Raw genomic sequence first — 18,690 nt, 5'->3', positions numbered from 1 at the left:
CTTGTCTACCTGAACCCCTTGTAACGAGCCTGCCAACCATGGACCTTCCTGCAGACTCAGCAACAGCCTTAAAACTGGCTCCAACTCAGCATGACTGCAATTCTAGAGGTAATCCCACTGACTTAGGAAACAGAAGAAGTTAACCTGGTGCAATCAGTCTGTAAGGACTAGACAAGGTGTTTGTTCCTTTAAATGCATAGACACCCATGCAAAGATACATGGATAAAGAAGACTCAGGAAAATATGACACTGTTGAAGGAAAATAATAAAGCTCCAGTAAACAAGCCCAAAGAAATGGAGAGCTACAATTTTCCTGAGAAAGCATTCAAAATGATCATCTTAAAGAGACCCAATGAAATGCAAGAAAAAAATAACCCAGATAGACAATTTAACAAAATCAGAAAAAATAATGCATGAATAAAATGAGTAGTTTAATAAGGAAATAGAAACAATTGAAAAGAACCAAGTGGAAATACTAGAGCTGAAGAATATGACAGAACTAAAAAATTTAATAGATAGCTTCAAAAACAAACATGGTTATGCAGAAGAAAAAAAAAAACCAGAGAACTTGAAGACAGAACATTTTAAATTAGATGGAGGAGCACAACTGTTTTTTAAAATAAAGAAAGCCTATGTGAATTAGGGACACCATCAAGTGAACCGACTTCACATTATGGAAGTTAAAGAAAAAGGAGAAAGAAAGTGGCACAGGGCTTATTTAAAGAAATAACTGAAAACTCCCTAAATCTTGGGAGAGAGGTGGACATCCAGGTACAGGAAGCTCAAAGGACCCCAAGCAAGATCAAATCAAATACAATTACTCTGAGACCCATTATAATCAAAATGCTAAATGTCATACTCTCCAGTTCCATCCATGTTGTCACAAAGGGTAGGAGTTCCTTCTTTGACTGAGGGGATGGGGGTGGGGGTGGGGGTCAGGGGAGAGCAATGAGGGGGAAATTGGGATGACTGTAATTGAACAACAATAAAAGAACTGGAAAAAATTCTAAATGTCAAAGACAGAATTTTTGAAGGCAGCTAGACAAAAATGACTCATCACATGCAAAGGAACTCTCGTAAGGCTGTCAGTGAATTTCTCTGTAAAAATCTTGCATACCAGAAGAAAATGGGATAAAATACACAAAGTGATAAAAGGAAAAATTCCAACCAAGAATACTATACTCAGAAAAAGTGTTCTTCAGAAATAAGCGAGAGATAAAGACATTCTGAGACCCACAAAAGTTCAGGCAGTTCATCAGCACTAGGCCTGCCTTATAGGAAAAGCTAAAGGAAGTTCTTCAAGTTAAAATGAAAGGACACTAAGTAACAGCATGAAAACATAAAACATTAATATAAAACTCTATGGTAAAAGTAAATGTATAGTAAAATTCAGAGTACCTTAGTACTGTAATGATGGTGTGTAAATCACTTTTATCTATAGTACAAAAGTTCAAAAATTAATAATATTAAAATAACTAGCTATAATAATTTATTTTAATGAATACACAATATAAAAAGACATAAACTATGAGAACAATGACATCGAGTGTGGGGAGAGGAAAGTAAAAGTGCAGGATTTTTGTGTATAATTGAAGGTGAATTCACCCAATCAAGCAACGGGTCCAGTAGAATTTTCTCCTTCAATTGACTGAATTAACTACTGTATTTTTATAAAGATGTATTTGAGGGGAAAAAAGGTGTTTGGACTCTGAAAAGTTAGAAAATAAAAGAGTTTAAAATATTATTAGTAAGAAATCTTGATGAGCACAGGGATACTTGGAACTGTGTATCAGGAATGAAAAAGTGATTTTGAAAAATGACAAATACTTTTCTCTTTGACAAATGAGAGGATATTAGTCAGTGCTCTTTAGGTGGCTTAAGAAACCAAAAGATCCATGGATTATTTATTTATTTATTAATTTTTTTATTTATTTCTTTTTAGAGAGAGGGGAAGGGAGGGAGAAAGACAGGAAAACATCAATGTATGGTTGCCTCTCACACCCCCCTACTGGGAACCTGGCAGGCACCCTAGGCCTGTGCCCTGATGGGGAATCGATCCAACAACCCTTTGGTTCGCAGGCCAGCACTCAATCCACTGAGCTACACCAGCCAGAATGGATCCATGGACCTTTTTAGAACAGCTTTTAAGAAAATGTAGATTTAAGGCTCCCTTCTCAATATGCAGGTGGTGGCTCTATTAGATCTGGGCTAGGAAAGAGATTTAGTGACAATATAAATGTCTTGAGATTGACATTTGGGTCTTTGGGAGATTTTAACCTTTAAACACCTACTGAATAGTTGAGAGATGATATTGGTAGCTGGCCATTTTTCCTCAAATATTTATGTCACATACATGAAAAAGGCCAGTGACAGAGGCCATCATTCAACAAATGGGTTACCACAATGAGACTCTAGGAGGTCTCAATGATGAATTTCATTTTTCATCTTAAAAGGCAATATTTTATGTTTGCATGTCGCATGTTAGCACAGAAACATATCATCATTAAAATTAGCATTGATAAAATCTAAATTAAAAAGTTGTTAAAAATTAAGCCACATTTCTGTTTAGTGTCTCAGATTTGCCTTCATATGCTTTCTAACATTTCCAAGATATATTTTTTCAATAAAAAACTCTGTAGAAATCAATGATATAGTCTTGAATAAATAAAAAATAGACATATAATCAATACATATTTATGACTATCAAATGTCATTGTTTTAGTACATTTTACCTTTTGCTTTATTTCTGCCATGTGATGTCTGACAGTTTTTGCATTATTGTAGTTTATGTTTTTTTTCTCATTTTTGTAATTTATTTACAGGGAATGCTTTGGGAACAAGCAATGCTTTGGTACATGTTTTGTTATTTGGTACTTTTCTGAACTATTGAAATCCATAGGGTCTCCAACACTGAAATGTGGCACTAACTTAAATATGTGGCACTAACTTAAATATGTGGCACTAACTTAAATATTCACTTAATGGTGCAATATACTGAAGGATAAAAAGCAGCTGAGCTGTCAGATCTTGCCTGCCATTATTTTTCTTGAGCTCATTTGATAATATGTTTCCTGATCTATAAAATAGCACCTTTCCAAAGGAGATATCTAGGATTAAATGAGTCCCCATCATATAGCAAATTTCTTGGTACAAAGTAGGTGTTCAGTAGACACTAATTTCCTTAAGAGGTCAGTGGGCAGCAAGATGTTAGAAGTCTTAAGAGGGTGTAGAGTTAGCAGAGTGATATATAGGGAGCACAGGATTTGGAATAAGAAAACTAGATTCCTACCAGTTAACAGCCTACAACTGGGCACATTGTATACCCAAAACAACTACAGGTCTCGCCTTCTGGAACTCAAACACACATTTTGGATTGTTAATGTATATGCAAATGATCTAATCATCAGCACCTAAAAACAGAAACAAAACCCCATAGGGTTTCTAAATTATTTTCAGAAGTATTGTGTTTCAACGATGCACATGAGGACACTAATTCGTGAAACGATGAATGGTAACCTTATAATTGAAAATGAAAGAAAAATAAACTCTGTGGCCTAAGACTGCATAGATACCAATTTGTTTCTTACATTTGAAACGGAACAGCTGTTCACATTTTCCAAGGGTTGAGGGGTGAAGATTATAAAAATTGCCCTAACTCATTTTGTCTGATACCTGTAATAACTCCCAAAGTAAAACTAGTGATCTCTTTCTTTATCTTGAAACTAGGAATTGTATTAGCATTTATAGTGTTCTTACGAGCTTATGCTGCCATCATTATGACTTATCGTGCCCTTTATACTGCATAGTCGGAGGTATATAAACAAAAATGAAACCAAAACAGTTTGCACTCTAAGAAAAACAAACGTAAAATGGAATCACTTGTCTTGTACTAGAACCTTCTCCCAAAATGAAGTCTTAAGCCCGTTCTTACAAGTTACATCCTAATGAAAACTGATGCAGTACCTTACTGACATCTACCAATATAATCATGATGTAAGCATTGCTACTTGCTGCTTTCTTCTATTAACAGACTACCTATAAGTTTACAGCCTTGTTTTTCTTTAAATAGCAATTGTATCTTTTATTTACAGAGCCAGTTCTAAAATCTAGACACCTTTGCAAATTTTTGGAAGTAATAACTCTTTCCTTCATGACTTTGTCTTTGAGCCTTCCTTTCACAGAAGTAAAGAGAGATATGGAATCTTGAATTCACAACGCTCTACAAGTGGTAAGCATTCCCAAGTAAGTGCTCATTACTCGAAGTGAAAAGAGCTATAATGACAATGTGTCTGTAGAGTCATTTTAGTATCAATGAAGGAGAAAATAACCAGACCTTGAAATCATGAGGGAAGTCTTTATAAGTTACAGGGAAAACATGAACTGTGTATAAGAGACAGAAAGACAGAGACAGAAAGAGAAGGGAGGAAGGGGAAACAGAGAGGAAGGAAGAAAGGATTATAGCTATACAGACTCTTAACTACAGTGCCAGGGAATCCCTAGGCAGAGGCATGGAGAAGCAAAGGAGTGTGATGGCACTAGGATAACTATGTTTTATTTGTAATTATTCCAACAAAAACAATGAGACCCTGTGTTAGTATAAGTTCTGCTCTAGAGACAGTAGGTTATCTTTATCAGGCTAGTTGGCCAGCATTTAATTAGAATAAGGCAACACTCCAGAGGCAGCCACTATAAGCACTTCAACTCTCTTTATTTCTGAATCAAAAGTAGATTCTTTGTTAATTAGCAAACTGGATATTAGAAATCAAGTTTCATTGCTAAAATTAGTGGCTTTCTACTAAGTATAACAGATCTTGGAAATGGACCCTTCATTGTAAAATCAGTGCTATTCAAGACATATGGATTATTTAACATAATTTAGAGGCACATCCACCACTACAAGAATGTAGTGGGGCCAGTGGCCTTCCCACTTAGAGAAATTGTTCCAGGCTTGATTTTGTGGCCCAGGACAGGCACCCCATGATATCCCACAGTGGCATGTTGATTATTTTGAATTAAAGTTACTTAAGAAATTGCCAGTTCAAGAACACTCTGATCTCTGTCCCCCTAAAAGCAGGAGATAAAAATCTCCCATGTGAAAGATGCCTCCCCCACACCTGGAACACACCACTTATTGCTGGAGTTAATCAGCAGAGAGCCCAAGAATCTGCATAAACAAACCTTGTTGCCTCTTTTCTAATTACCTATTTTGTTTCAATTTCTCATTAATGAATACCCAAATTTGACTTCAATTCCTTTCTAATAAGCACTAACTTTTTTTCTCCTAACAATTTTTCACAAACTTCTTTGCCTAAAATGCATGGTTTGATCATTTCTTTGAGACTCAATTCATGATCTGAGGATCATACTATGATCCTTCCATTCAGACATATTCCATTGTTTTTTTTCTATTGTTAACCTAGTCTTGTGTTAATTTTATTATCTTATCATTAGTTCAGCCATAAGAACTAAAGAAGGATAGGGGGGATTCATGGCCTGTGTCCTGATGGAGAATATCCTTGGATGTCATTAGATAGTTAACCTAATCCTCCCACTGGAATATCATATTTTCTCAAGGAAAACTTTCCTGTAAGGTTTTTTGGAGGGAACATGACAGAGTGAATATCTTCAAGATTACAGGATGGTTTACACACTTGTTTGTTAATAGATGCAAATATATGCAACAGGATGCGTCCAAATTCTCTTTTATTATATTATGGAATCAAGGTGGTGGGGGAGTAGCTAATCTTCTCCCACCTGTAACCATTATCGTTACCCTGTTTACCCAAACAACCTGAAAATTATGCACGATGCCTTGTCTTGGGTCAGTCAATAGCTGTGCTTGGGTAAAGGCCAGCCTATGCCCCTCAATGGAGCTCTTCATGGTCAGATTCCATGGGGCTGGCAAGTTGCAAACAAGTTGGGTCAACATAGAGGCATACTTTCTTTCCCCAAAGAATCACAGTAAATTTGTACTGAGAAAGAGAAGTCTGCCGAGTATAAAGGATATAATGAAGGGCTAGAGAATGACGGCCAAGAGGGTGGTGTAGGAGGCTTGGACAAGGCAGTTACAATGAAAAGGGAGGGAAAAGTCTATTTTCAACATGTAAAATTAACTGGCCTTGGCGACTAATTGGAATTGGCAAATGAGGAGAAAGAGAAGCAAATGAGGTAGAGGATGATACAAAAAATGAGATTTAAAAAGACAGGATGAAAAGAAATAAGTGTGGAGGATGACTTAAAAGCTGGGCTTGGCTCTCTCCAGATCTTTGGGACTTATGTGGTGGAAATAGCCAATAAGTTATACAAGAAAAAAAATTGATTCTGAAACAAGAGAATTCAGAAATGGACGTTAAGATTTAGGAGTTATTTGTGCATAAAGGCAATTGAAGATAAGGTTGTAAGTAAGTATAATCCAAAAGGGAGGTGTTGCTGAATTAGAAGCGCTAAGGCCTGAGTACAGGGGCAACAACAACAAAATATAGACTTATGAGGGGGCAGAGAGTGATGTGAGCAAACCAAGAGAGCAAAGCAGTATTATGTTCTATCTTGGAAAAATCAAACCCTTCTGATATAGAACTGATATAATTAGGTGATGCCTACTGCAATAACCTACAAGGAACTGGCTGATTGTATGTCCGATGCCAAATATTCCTCCCCTAGTCTGATACAATGGCTGAAATTGTTAAGATTTGGAGTTCTTTAGACCTGGGTTTAACTTCTGTCTTTCTGGTTGTGTGATTCTTTCAGTATCAATAACGTAGTCAACACTGCATTTGCTATTTGATAAATACTCAACAAATGGTTAGTGGATCTGTTATAATTATATCACCATAGTGAGACATTACTTCAAAATATTAGCTAAACTTTTCTTTTCCTGTTCTTCTTCACACTCTTTGCCTTTCTTTACTTCCAAAATTATTTTATGTATTCCCATTACAGGGAAGGTAAAAAGGTAGTCAAGGTAAAGAAGACATTGCTAAGCTTTGACTTTCAAGTTACATTGTTTAAAAAGCCAGGTCAAGAATATAGAAAGCCTGGGGTCTCTTCTCAACACTCATCTTTTCTTCAGAAGATTATAGGACTTCAGGGAGAGCCAGGAAAAATCGGAATTTGATAATGGGAAGATTAGATAATGATTTGACCAAGACAGCATGTGTGGAAGGATCCAAGGAGATGTGACTAAGGTTTATAGGCATCTAAACCATCAGAATCTTTTATCATTTAGAACATAACAAATAAAAACTACTGGGAATTGATAGTTTGGGTAACATCATTCATGTCATTCAGAACACAAAATAAAATGTATTCAAAATAGAGTTCATAGATCAAGTGAGAGTGGTTTAGGTAGTCTGCTCTTTCAAATATCTTCTATTGTGCTAATTGTGCAAGCAATGTCAACTCTTTAGATTATAATGAACATATTAAATTTGTAAAAGGTTAAAAATGATATGGTCTTAAGACTTCTGGTCAAGATGGTGGCATAGGCAGACATGACTCACTTCTTCTGACAACCACATCAAAATGACAAATAAAATACAGAACAACCATCACTCAGAATCATCAGAAGTCTAGTGGAATAGAAATCTAACAACTATGGAATGAAAAAAACCACAGCCACCCAGACTGGTAGGAGGAATGCAGACGTGGAACGTGCTGGTCCCTCACTCATGTGCAGTGGACAAAACTTTGGGATGGATATGTCAGGATCGAGGAGTCCCAGCCCCACACCAGGGCCGCCGGCCCAAGAATGATAAAGTCCAGTGCCAGAAACATAAGTCCCCACAACTTCTGGCCGCAAAAACCAGCAGGGATTGAGTCAGTTGAAGAAATTTCTGGATCCACAAGCAGTTCCTCTTAAAGAACCCACACATGGACTCACCTACTCAGACTCACTCCCTCTGAGCTCCAGTGCCAGAGTAGCAGCTTGAAAGGTGCCAGTGGTATACAGGAAAAATCTGAAGTGTCTGGTTTCCAGGTGAGCAGAGGCCATTGTCCATTTTCTAAACACTCCACCCACAAAACTGGCAAGTGGGTGCTGTATCTGAGACTCCATTAACCTGGCGCACACTGTTTGACACACCTTGGAGATTTCCCGGAGATTCCCAGAGACTCCGCCACACCCAACTTACAGGCCCACCCAAGCTGCTTTTCCATATGAATGGCTGGTCTTGGCTCCTGCTTCACAACTTCCTAAATCCTCTCAAACAAGCAACAGCTGGTCTCAGTGAGCCCCAGGCCTGGCACTAGCAGCAGCCAGCCTAGATTCACAGCTTGGCTTCACCTGGGAATCTCCAAGCCCGCACAAGTAGCAGCCATCTCAGATTGCTTTATAGCTCAGGCAGGGTGGCCTCAGGCAAAACACATGTGAAGGCCGACCTTGGTCTGTACCACCTGGGAAACCCCAGGGCCAGCACACGCAGTGGACAGCTACAGACCACATCATAGCACCACCACCCTGCTCCTGTATGGTTGGTCCTCCATTGAGGCTGGGGGTTCGTGGTCAGTGGTTACACAGGCAGTCCTTGCAGCTGACCAGCCTAGGTAAACCCCTCCTATTGATCTGCCAACAGCAACCAAGGCTCAACTACAAGAGGAGGGTGTACTCAGCTCACATGAAGGGCGCACCTCCAGTACCCAGCTTGGGTGACAGGGGAGGCTGTGCCACTGGACCCTACAGGGCGCCTACTACATTAGGGTACACAACCAAGATAGGGAGTCAAAGCAGCTCTACCTAATACAGAAAAACAAACACAGGGAGGCTGCCAAAATGAGGAGACAAAGAAACATGGCCCAAATGAAAGGACAGATGAACTCCAAATGAACTCCAGAAAAAGAGCTACACGAAACAGTGTTAAGCAATCTGTCAGATGCAGAGTTTAAAACACTGGTTATAAGGATGCTCAAGGAACTTAGTGAGAACCTCAACAACATAAAAATGACCCAGTCAGAAATGAAGGATTCCCTAATTAAAATAAAGAACAATTTACAGGGAAACAATGGTAGAATGGATGAAGCCAAGAACCAAATCAATGATATAGAACATAAGGAGGCAAAAAAACAACCAATCAGAACAACAAGGGAATAAAAAGAAACCCCCAAAATGAGGACAGTGTAAGCAGCCTCTGGGACAACTTCAAACATTCCAATATTTGCATCAGAGGAGTGCCAGAAGGAGAAGAGAAAGAGCAAGACATTGGAAGTCTATTTGAAAAAATAATGAAAGAAAACTTCCTTAATTTGGTGAAGAAAATAGACATGGCAGTCCAGGAGGCACAGAAAGTCCCAAATGAGATGGATGCAAAGAGGCCCACTCAAAGACACATCATAATTAAAAGGCCAAATGTTAAAGATAAAGAGAGAATCTTAAAAGCAGCAAGAGAAAAGAAGTTAGTTACCTACAGGGGAGTTCCCATAAGGCTGTCAGCTGATTTCTCAAAAGAAACTCTGCAGGCTAGACGGGACTGATAAGAAGTATTCAAAGTCATGAAAAGCAGAGACCTACAGCCAAGATTTTTCTACCCAGCAAAGTTATCATTTATAATTGAAGGTCAGATAAAGAGCTTCCCAGAGAAGAAAAAACTAAAAGAGTTCATCATCACCAAACCCTTATTACATGAAATGTTAAAGGGAATTATTTTTAAAAAAGGAGATCAAAACTATGAACAATAAAATGGCAATAAATACATATCTATCAACAATTGAGTCTAAAAAACAAATAAGCAAACAAGAAGAAAAGAGACAGAATCATGGATACAGAGAGTGTTTTGATGGTTGCCAAATGGAAGGGAATGTGGAGAAATGGGTGAAGAGGTGAGGGGATTAAGTAGCACAAATAGGTAGTTACAGAATAGTCACAGGGATGTAAGGTACTGTATAGGATATAAGAGTAGCCAAAGAACCTACACTCATGACGCTTGGACATGAATAATAGTGTGGGGATTGCCTGAGGGAGTGGGGAATACTAGGTGGAGGGGGGTAATGGGGGAAAAGTCAGGACAACTGTAATAGCATAATCAACGAAATATAATTTAAAACTATGGACTCAGTGTTCAATAAAATAAAGGCTTTGGAAATTGGCCTATTTTCAAATCCCATCTTGGCCACATACAGTAATACTTGTGTTATCTTCCTCAGTAAGACATTTAACTTCCAGGAACCTCAGTTGCCTTATCAGTAAAATGGAGATGATAATTGATCTCAGAATTTTTTGAGGCTTAGCAAGAATGATTTTAAGAATTCCTAGCATATTCCTTGGTACCCATTCAACAACAGCTCTGACATTAACAATTTTCTCATATTCTTTCAAGCAGTGGCAAAAAATTACTACTTTGTATGAATAGGCAAGAAAGTTAGGAACAAAGAACAAATAGGCAAATTAGCCCTTAAAATAAAAAAATAGTTCTGCTACAGCACAGACTTCACCCTAATGGAAAGGGGAAGTTAAACAGAGAGGAGTGTTAGTGATGTTGATTAAACTGCTTTCCTTCACAAACCTGACCATGTATAGTTCTACCTGGGGATTTATTCCAGAGGACCCTGGCAATGTGGTAGTGTGGGCAATTGCTTCATCCTCCTTTGTATCATTTAGTGCAAAACAGACAGTGAAAAAAAAGTGTATATGTATGATCAAGAAACCTTTATCATCTGCACTGTTTATTGTCAATTTGCATATACTTTCTATATTACGAATTTACCTTATATATGAATCACTTTCAAATGACCAAGAAGGAAAAAACTTAAGTCCTCTAATAGGTGGTTTAAGGAGCCCAAGAAATTTCCTGTTCGATTATATGCATATTTATGACTGACCAGAGACAAATGACAATTACCATTTCTATGAAAATAATATTTACCTGTCCAATTTGAGTCGAACTATTAGGTGTATAATCAGGAAAACAATGTGCTCGTGCACTTTCCTATCTGCTGGTCCACACTTGGAACGGAAATTAGCTTGTCTAAATATAGCTAAATAAACAGGACTGAAAGACTGCTGGGTGAATTCTAAAATATTCAGTAGAGTTTATTATAACTGATCAGTTTAAACAAGGTACAAATTGAGATTCACTTCAAACTACTAGGCTAGGGAACACAATTAAAAGAGACACTCTTTACCTATACAAAAGTAAAGCTGGCCTTTCCGTACTGATTACAAGGTGAGAGAAAATGAACACCAATAGCATTGCAATCAGCATTTGTAATTCGCAAGTGCTGTGTGGAATACAAGTCCAAAAAGGGTAGGTATTGCTTTACAATTTTCAGAGGAAAATACTTATTGGCTCCAAAGCATCGCACACACAGTTCCATATTAAAAAAATGAAGTTATAAACTGAACATGGAGAGACTATAAGAGCTGCCGCCAGTGGTTATGTGGGTAACGTTTCTTTCCCCTTAATGAAACCAGTAAGAACACTCAGGAAAATATTAAAAGAGGGAACTCTTCTTACCTCCATCCAGCTCCTCAGTCCCAAAATGATTCCTGTAGAAGAGCATGATTTCTATTTTGTAGCACTTGTAGATGGTCACCAAACAAACAAGCAGCAAAAGGATAGCACCAAGCCCTCCAGCAAGTTCAACCGTGTACATCAGCTCTAGAAAAAACCCCACAAGATAGAATTAGACCATTTTCACATTGAAAATCATACATTCAACTTGATTTCACAGTTTTGTGGGTGAGACCAGATATGGGCAATGAATCACCCCAGCCCCTTCCCCTTTTGCAGGAAAATTTAACCTTTGGATAACTTTCTAGTTTTGTTTCCTTGGTAACCAGGTGAGGTGGCATGTGGTAACTCTGTTGCTAAGCAACATTGCTTATGGTAAAAATGAACCTATGTTGGTAGATTGTATTTGGACGGAGAGAATTATAAATACCTGTTTGGAAACTCTAACTTTTGGCTTGCCTGAGTGCAGTAACTCAGATACAAACATATCCCTTGTAGGAATTCTGCAAGGTATGCTTATAGCGTTGGTATCTGTTGCTATGAAACTTTTCAGCCAGGATGGCTTCTTAACTCACCCAGTGTGAATCTTTATCTTTCTCTCCTGAGCTGACACCTGGGGACTGGGGCTGAGCAGAGATGAGGAGTGACAAAGCACAGTTTCTGAAGGGTAGAGTGGACTGTTGCAGAGAGTGTTAGGTAGACCACGTAATCAATACTGTCTCTTGGCTCTTGCCAGGAGCAATGACTCTTGTCCTATACCTTTCTCAATAAAGTGGCGCCACAGTCTTGGAGGCTAAATGCTTACTGGGGTTGATTAGAAGTAGTCCACCTGGTGGAAGTTACACCAGACTATGTTGGGAGTATTTTCCTCTCACTAAGCTACTTAAAAGGTTATTCTTTTTCTTTGTTTCCCCCTTCACTAGGCACATTACTACATTCTATCTGAAAAAAAGAGATTTTTCTGGTCATTCAGTCACACAAGTTTTCTTACTCCTATTAATATCTACATTACATCAAAACTTATCAGGCAATTTTGGGGATAAAATATCCACTTCTTTTTTCCTCCTGTAGGATTCATGGGCATTGTAACGAATTCAAGTCTTCTGTTATTTAAATATTAGGCTACAATGCACAGACTTTGAAACTCGCTGTAACTGATTGCCTATGCCTGCAGGTTGTTCTTGATCATCATAGTCCAAACGTCATCGATGGGTAGCCACCTTGAAAAGTACTATTTTCTTCCATTGTCAGTAAAGATAAATAATCCTGAAATAATGGTTCTACAATAATGGTATTTTTGGTTTTGTAATTTAGACTTCACCAGTGGGCTATCTAATTTTGTAACAGTCAATGTAGGCTTAGATTGAGAATGTTCATATATGATTTTGTGGTGATGACTACTCTTGGGTTGCGAGATCATTATGAGCTGAGCGCTCATAATGAGTGGGGTGAAATCACCATGGGCGCAGTGCAATAGCAGCAGTAAATAAACTGAAAAGTATGGCTATCACTTCCTCACAAGGATGTGTGTGTGTGCATGTGCTTGCATGTGATGTCGCTGTTCTTGTGACTGCAGGAAAAACCTCAGCCAAACTTCTCATTTCCTAGGCCTTCATTTCTAATTCAACAGTTTAATAAACAAACACATATAACTGCTGTTTAATCAAGTGTGTTTTCCTGTGATTGAAATTAAAAGGGACATAGAAGAAAGTCTTGGAAAAAGTGATTGGATTTTATGTACTTAAGAGAGAAAAATGAAGTGAGCTATTAAATCTTTTAGAGTCTAAGTAAATTAAAATGAAGTATGAAAGGCTGAAAAGAACCTCCAGGAAATTTCATATTTTATACTTATAAATATCAGACAGCTTTATCTGCTGACTTTTGTGAGGGACTACACAAAACAGTACTACAAATGTACCAGCAATGGAATACCAAACATTATTCAGCATGATGTTTTCCCAATACTGCGGGACCAGAAAGGGTAAGTGGGTAGCTAGTTCTGTGGGGTACATTGAGTCTTGTTCTCTCAGGATATGTGTTCAACTCCACCACCCATAGGAGCCTGCGTAAAACTCATGCCCATAGGCTAATTTATGTATTAGAAAAATCTGCTTTAAATTATAGTGAATATGATGGGACAGATAAGCTGGACTATGCCTTCTTGTAAGATCCATTCTGTTTTCTAATTTAATACATTAAACACTTGGAATGTATCCCTAAAATGTCTTGTGGGAGAAAATAAATGGAAAAGTAATGGAGAACACCTAACTTCCATTCCCAAACATCGCTAGTGGTAGTGCTTAATGGTCTTACTATATGAAAATATTTGGGGTAGTTTCTAATGAATTTCAATATGAATGTACCCTAATCAGCACTAATTATACTCCTAAGTATTTCCAAAGGAAATATAAGCAGAGGTCCACAGGATGTGTATAAGAATGTTCAGGGTAGTCTTATTCAAAGAAGCCACAACTGGAAACAGCCCAAATGCTCCTTAACAGGAGATAAAGAACAAAGTGCTGTGTGTCCAATGATGGAACATACTCAGCAGCATGAGCAATGAAAACTACTGATACGCGTAGCATGTGTGAATCTCACAAAACGATGTTAGGTAAAGGAAGCCAGGCACAAAGGAATACTTTTAGAACAATTCTATTTTTTTATTTTTTAAAAGATTTTATTTACTTATTTATTTATAGAGAGGGGAAGGGAGGGAGAAAGCGATGGAGAGAAACATCAATGTGTGGTTGCCTCTCACATGGCCTCACTGGGGACCTGGCCTGCAAGCCAGGCAATGTGCTCTGACTGGGAATCGAACCTGCGACCCTTTGGTTCATAGCCTGAGTTCAATCTACTGAGCTACACCAGCCAGGGCAGTACAATTTTATTTTTTTTAATTTATTTATTTTCCTAGAGAGAGGAGAAGGGAAGGAGAAAGAGAGGGAGAGAAGCATCAGTATGTGGTTGCCTCTCAGGCATCCCCTATTCAGGATCTGGCCCGCAACCCAGGCATGTCTCCTGACTGGGAATCACACCAGTGATCCCTTGGTTGGCAGCCCACACTCAATCCACTGAGCTACACCAGCCAGGCCAGTACAATTCTATTTGAATTACGTCCAAGAGCAGGTCATAATTAACCATAGTTATAGAAATCACAAAATGATTGTTTTGTGGATGGGTTATGGAAAAAATTTATTGGAATGAGGCAAGAGGAAATTTTCTCAGGTGCAAGAAATATTCTGTATTTTCTTGGGTGTATATATACAAAGGTATACATTTGTCAACACACAATACAGTGTACAGGTGATGTATTGTACAATTTGTGCACCTGAAACCTGTATAATTTTGTTAACCAATAAATGCAATGAAAAGGAAATAACTTATTGAGCTGGACAGAAGATCTATGCATTTTATTGGGTTGGCCAAAAAGTTCGTTAAGGTTTTTTCCATACTATGGCTCTAGTAGTGCTTAGCTGTCTTAAACTTCTTGAAAGGATTTTATTAGATTGTATTGTGACATCTGCCATATCAGCATGCATTAAAAAATGATCAAAACTGGTGAATTTTTGTGTGGCCATTTTAATATGGAAGATGGAAGGAAATACACAACATTTTCAGCATATTGTGTTTTATTATATCAAGAAAGGTAAACAAGCAAAGGTAAGAAAAGATTTGTGCAGAAGGTGCTCTGAAAGAACATGTCAAAAGTGGTCTGTGAAGTTTCTTGCTACTATTGACATTTTGGGCCAAAAAACTTCTTTGCTGTGGGGCTGTCTGATGCATTGGAAGATGGTTAGCAGCAGCCCTGGGCTCCACTCACTAGAAGGCAATAGCGGGAGACAGCTGACATACTCAGAATATCCAAATTGACAGTTATTGGTGAAAATGGAAAATGTGTCTTTCATTTTATGGGAAAAAAAGTAATGGACTTTTTCACCAACCCAGTATTTTATTAATTGTACTTCAATTCTTTAAAAAAATTTTTTTAAAAAAGAGCCATTGTAAGTTCTAACCCAAGGCCTACGTGGGGAGAAGCTGTAAAGAGAGATGGAAGCGGACAGCTGATCTGCAGGGAGTGGTTCTTCCTGGTGCCCCGAGCATGCCCTTGGATTCTGGAGGCATCGCACTGGGCCTGCGCCTCTCGCATGCCTTACACACCTACCGAGTTGAATGGATCTGGAAACAATCAACACCTATGCCCACAGCATAATCCTATTAATCTAATAAGCAGAGTTCTCATTTTTTTTGGATGGTATTTCTAATACTGATCTCTATACAGTTCTTAAAAACTTTTAAAAATGGACAAGTATAAGTTAGAGAAAAATTTTATAAAGGTAATTCCTTTTTATTTTCAGAGAAGTACTTGCACAGATGTGAATGGTTCCTATTTCTAAATGTCATGAACTACTCAAAAAGTTGTGTATACTATTTACTAGGCCAATCAATTATTACTGTCTGAAATGTAATGAGAAAAGAGAGCAGGGTTGATGTGGCTAAGCCATTACAAAGCGGTCTTGTGTCACCTGCATACCCCCTTTAAGGTACAAACGTGAAAGGTTATATATACCTAGAGTATGGACAATAAGCAAGAATAAGCCTTCCGAGCTACATGATAGTCTTTTAGTAGCAAGAATACCAAAAAACGGTCAAGAAAAATGGCATTTACAGGGAGCTAATGGGTACTGAAATCCTGAGATCATCTCACATTGTCCCTGATACTTCTGTAGAATTACATGCAGAAGCATGGTGTTCTTATAATGTCCTTGAAAGTCAGTAAAGAAATGTGTCTTTCTGCACAGTACACACACCAGTGCCTGCTCCTCAGTTACAGGGTTTTTATGAGAGAGTAATTTATATGCCTTCACATTATAAATGTGTGTAGGTTAAAAATTTTCCATTTGATTCAAGTTATTTGCATTGGTTTATAAAGCATGTATAAACTCTCCCAAAGAAAACGGTGTATCACCTTTAGTTTCCACATTTCTTTTGCTCCAAGCTGAACACATTCATTAATGAGTGTTACCCTTTATTGCTTATACGTTGCACCAGGACGAATTTACCAGGGGTTAAATCCTGTTACAGTTAAAAGAAATGATTGGGGCCCACTTCTGTATTTTATCTTTACATTGAAATGGAACTGCCTTATGACCAAAACACTAATTCGAAAGAATATCTTTACATTACAATATGTTACCCTAGCAAATGTCATTTTCCCTTTGAAATGGGATCTGCTTTTCAACTCAAGTTCAAGTTGCCTGGAGTTAGCAGCATTTACAAAATAAAAAGATTCCATTTCAGCACAAGTCAACATCAGAGGATGGAAAGAGAAAGTGCAGACCTTTTAAAATCTGTTTAGCTTTTGTGTTATTTTGTTAAAATGATAGACTTTGCCCCCTTTAAAGTACTGAGACTGAATATTGAAAATTGTAAAGCAAAATCACTGGGCAAAACCTAAGGGAAACTGGCATTTGGTTAAACACAACAAATGAACAAATGCCAAAGAGTTACATTTAAGGGCACCAGTAGTCATTTAGTTACAGGCAATTAACAATAGTCCTTGGAAAGCTCCAGTATGGGCTAAGGGAAAACACATTGATTATTGCTGCAGTAGTAGACTGCTTTTGGAATAAATTGCTTCAATTTGAAACTAGATTTGCTACAAGCATTTTGAGCAATGACTACAATTTTTTCTTATCAAGACAGCTGGACCAAGCAACTCTTTAAAAGAAACAGCTAATTAAAACAAAGCACATGCCATCTCTTCGTATATCGGATTACATTGCAAATAATAAATGCGTTTGGTGTACACTAATCTTGCTACAACTACCTCGTATAGTTTGGGGTCCTAATTTTTATTGGCCTATATCTGGTGTTATTGTGCGCAAACTTTTTCTGCTAGGTATCTTTGAACAGGTAAAGATGCTAACAAAGTTAAATTAAAGTTTATATGTATTTTTGAACTCTTCACTTGCTCATTTTGTATCTCTGTCTTGGTCTCTCCTTCTCTCTCTCTCCATGTGTGTGTGTGTGTGTGTGTGTTAAAGTATGACTGAAGATTTTTGGTGAAAATTGCTTCACTCATTATATCAAGTCCTTTGAAACGCTCTGCCCTGATTTATATGCAGTAAAATGAAAGTTTGTGGGGGAAAATGCATGATAGGCAATATAATGATCCCAGTTTATTCATTAGCTTCACCAAGTACATTTCCTCTTCTTTCATTGTGTTACAAAGAGCTAAACTTTATAAGGATTTATCCATCCACATAAATTCATATGCATATTTATTTCTCTGGAGCAGTATAACTTATTTGTTCCTGGCAGGAGGATAATTATGCTCAACCTACAAAGATATTCAACTCAATTCTATAATACATCAATGCAATTTAGAAGCAGTTATAATTTTTTTTTGGTAACACATTAAGAAGCTGAATTGCTATTCACATAATAGCAAGGAAATGTTTTACAAAGGTAGAAACTAGTATGTAAAGACAGCAGTTTTGCTCTTGCAAAAGTGCTTTTTGAAACAAGGCAGGGTATACCTAATAATAATAACGATGCTGATGAAATGAATGTCGCAGCTTGATGTGGCAACATTTGGCAAAAGATTACATTCAAAGTAGCATATTTTGCCTTTTTGTGAAGAAGTTTTCAGACAAAGTACCAAATTAATTTTAACTTACTGTCAGCCAAGGATGCCAATATGGTCGCTGTCTAGGACCCATCATTGGGGCATAGTCAGCCTAAGCTCCCACAAGCCCTTGGAACTGAATTGTTACATGTTAATAAACTATTGAAATTCACAACAAAATGAAACACTAGAGGTAAAATGCATCATTCTCTTTACAGTTTGCTAGAGCCTGCCCTTGGAATGTGTATTTCCTCTTTCCAAGAAGACAGGAAGTATGTTGTATTTTCTTTTCCTATGAAGTAGGTAATATTCATAAGCGGTATGTATTAAAAGACAGGTTGACAAGTTAAATAATGAATAATGACACTAATTGAATAAAATATAAATCCACGAGTTCATATTAATTACACATTAATAAAAAGGAAAGTTCTCCCTCAGAGCAGACTGTCCATTGATAAATATAGAAGGAATGATGGAGTTAGAAATCACCATTTTCCTCCATCCTAATAATAATTGATTCAAGCAAGAAGTATCAACAATGACTAAAATTATTGGGTGAAGGACTGGTGAGGCAGGACATTTACACTGTCTTAAAGTACCTCCCCACAGTCTACTTATTAA

The 18,690-nt window shown here is 37.6% G+C and overlaps 1 protein-coding gene across 1 annotated transcript in view; it reads right to left on the bottom strand.

Annotated features, from left to right (window-relative positions):
- Positions 1–18,690, bottom strand: part of IL1RAPL1 (interleukin 1 receptor accessory protein like 1) — a 1,208,235-nt gene that overhangs the window by 7,421 nt on the left and 1,182,124 nt on the right. Inside the window, exon 9 of the mRNA XM_028523164.2 lies at positions 11,445–11,588. Within this exon, the coding sequence (XP_028378965.1) occupies positions 11,445–11,588 (144 nt within the window). The remainder of the gene's footprint in view (positions 1–11,444; positions 11,589–18,690) is intronic.

The sequence above is a fragment of the Phyllostomus discolor genome, chromosome X (assembly GCF_004126475.2).
Source record: "Phyllostomus discolor isolate MPI-MPIP mPhyDis1 chromosome X, mPhyDis1.pri.v3, whole genome shotgun sequence".
NCBI classification, from domain to species: domain Eukaryota; kingdom Metazoa; phylum Chordata; class Mammalia; order Chiroptera; family Phyllostomidae; genus Phyllostomus; species Phyllostomus discolor.
This window is presented reverse-complemented; position numbering and strand designations above follow the sequence as displayed.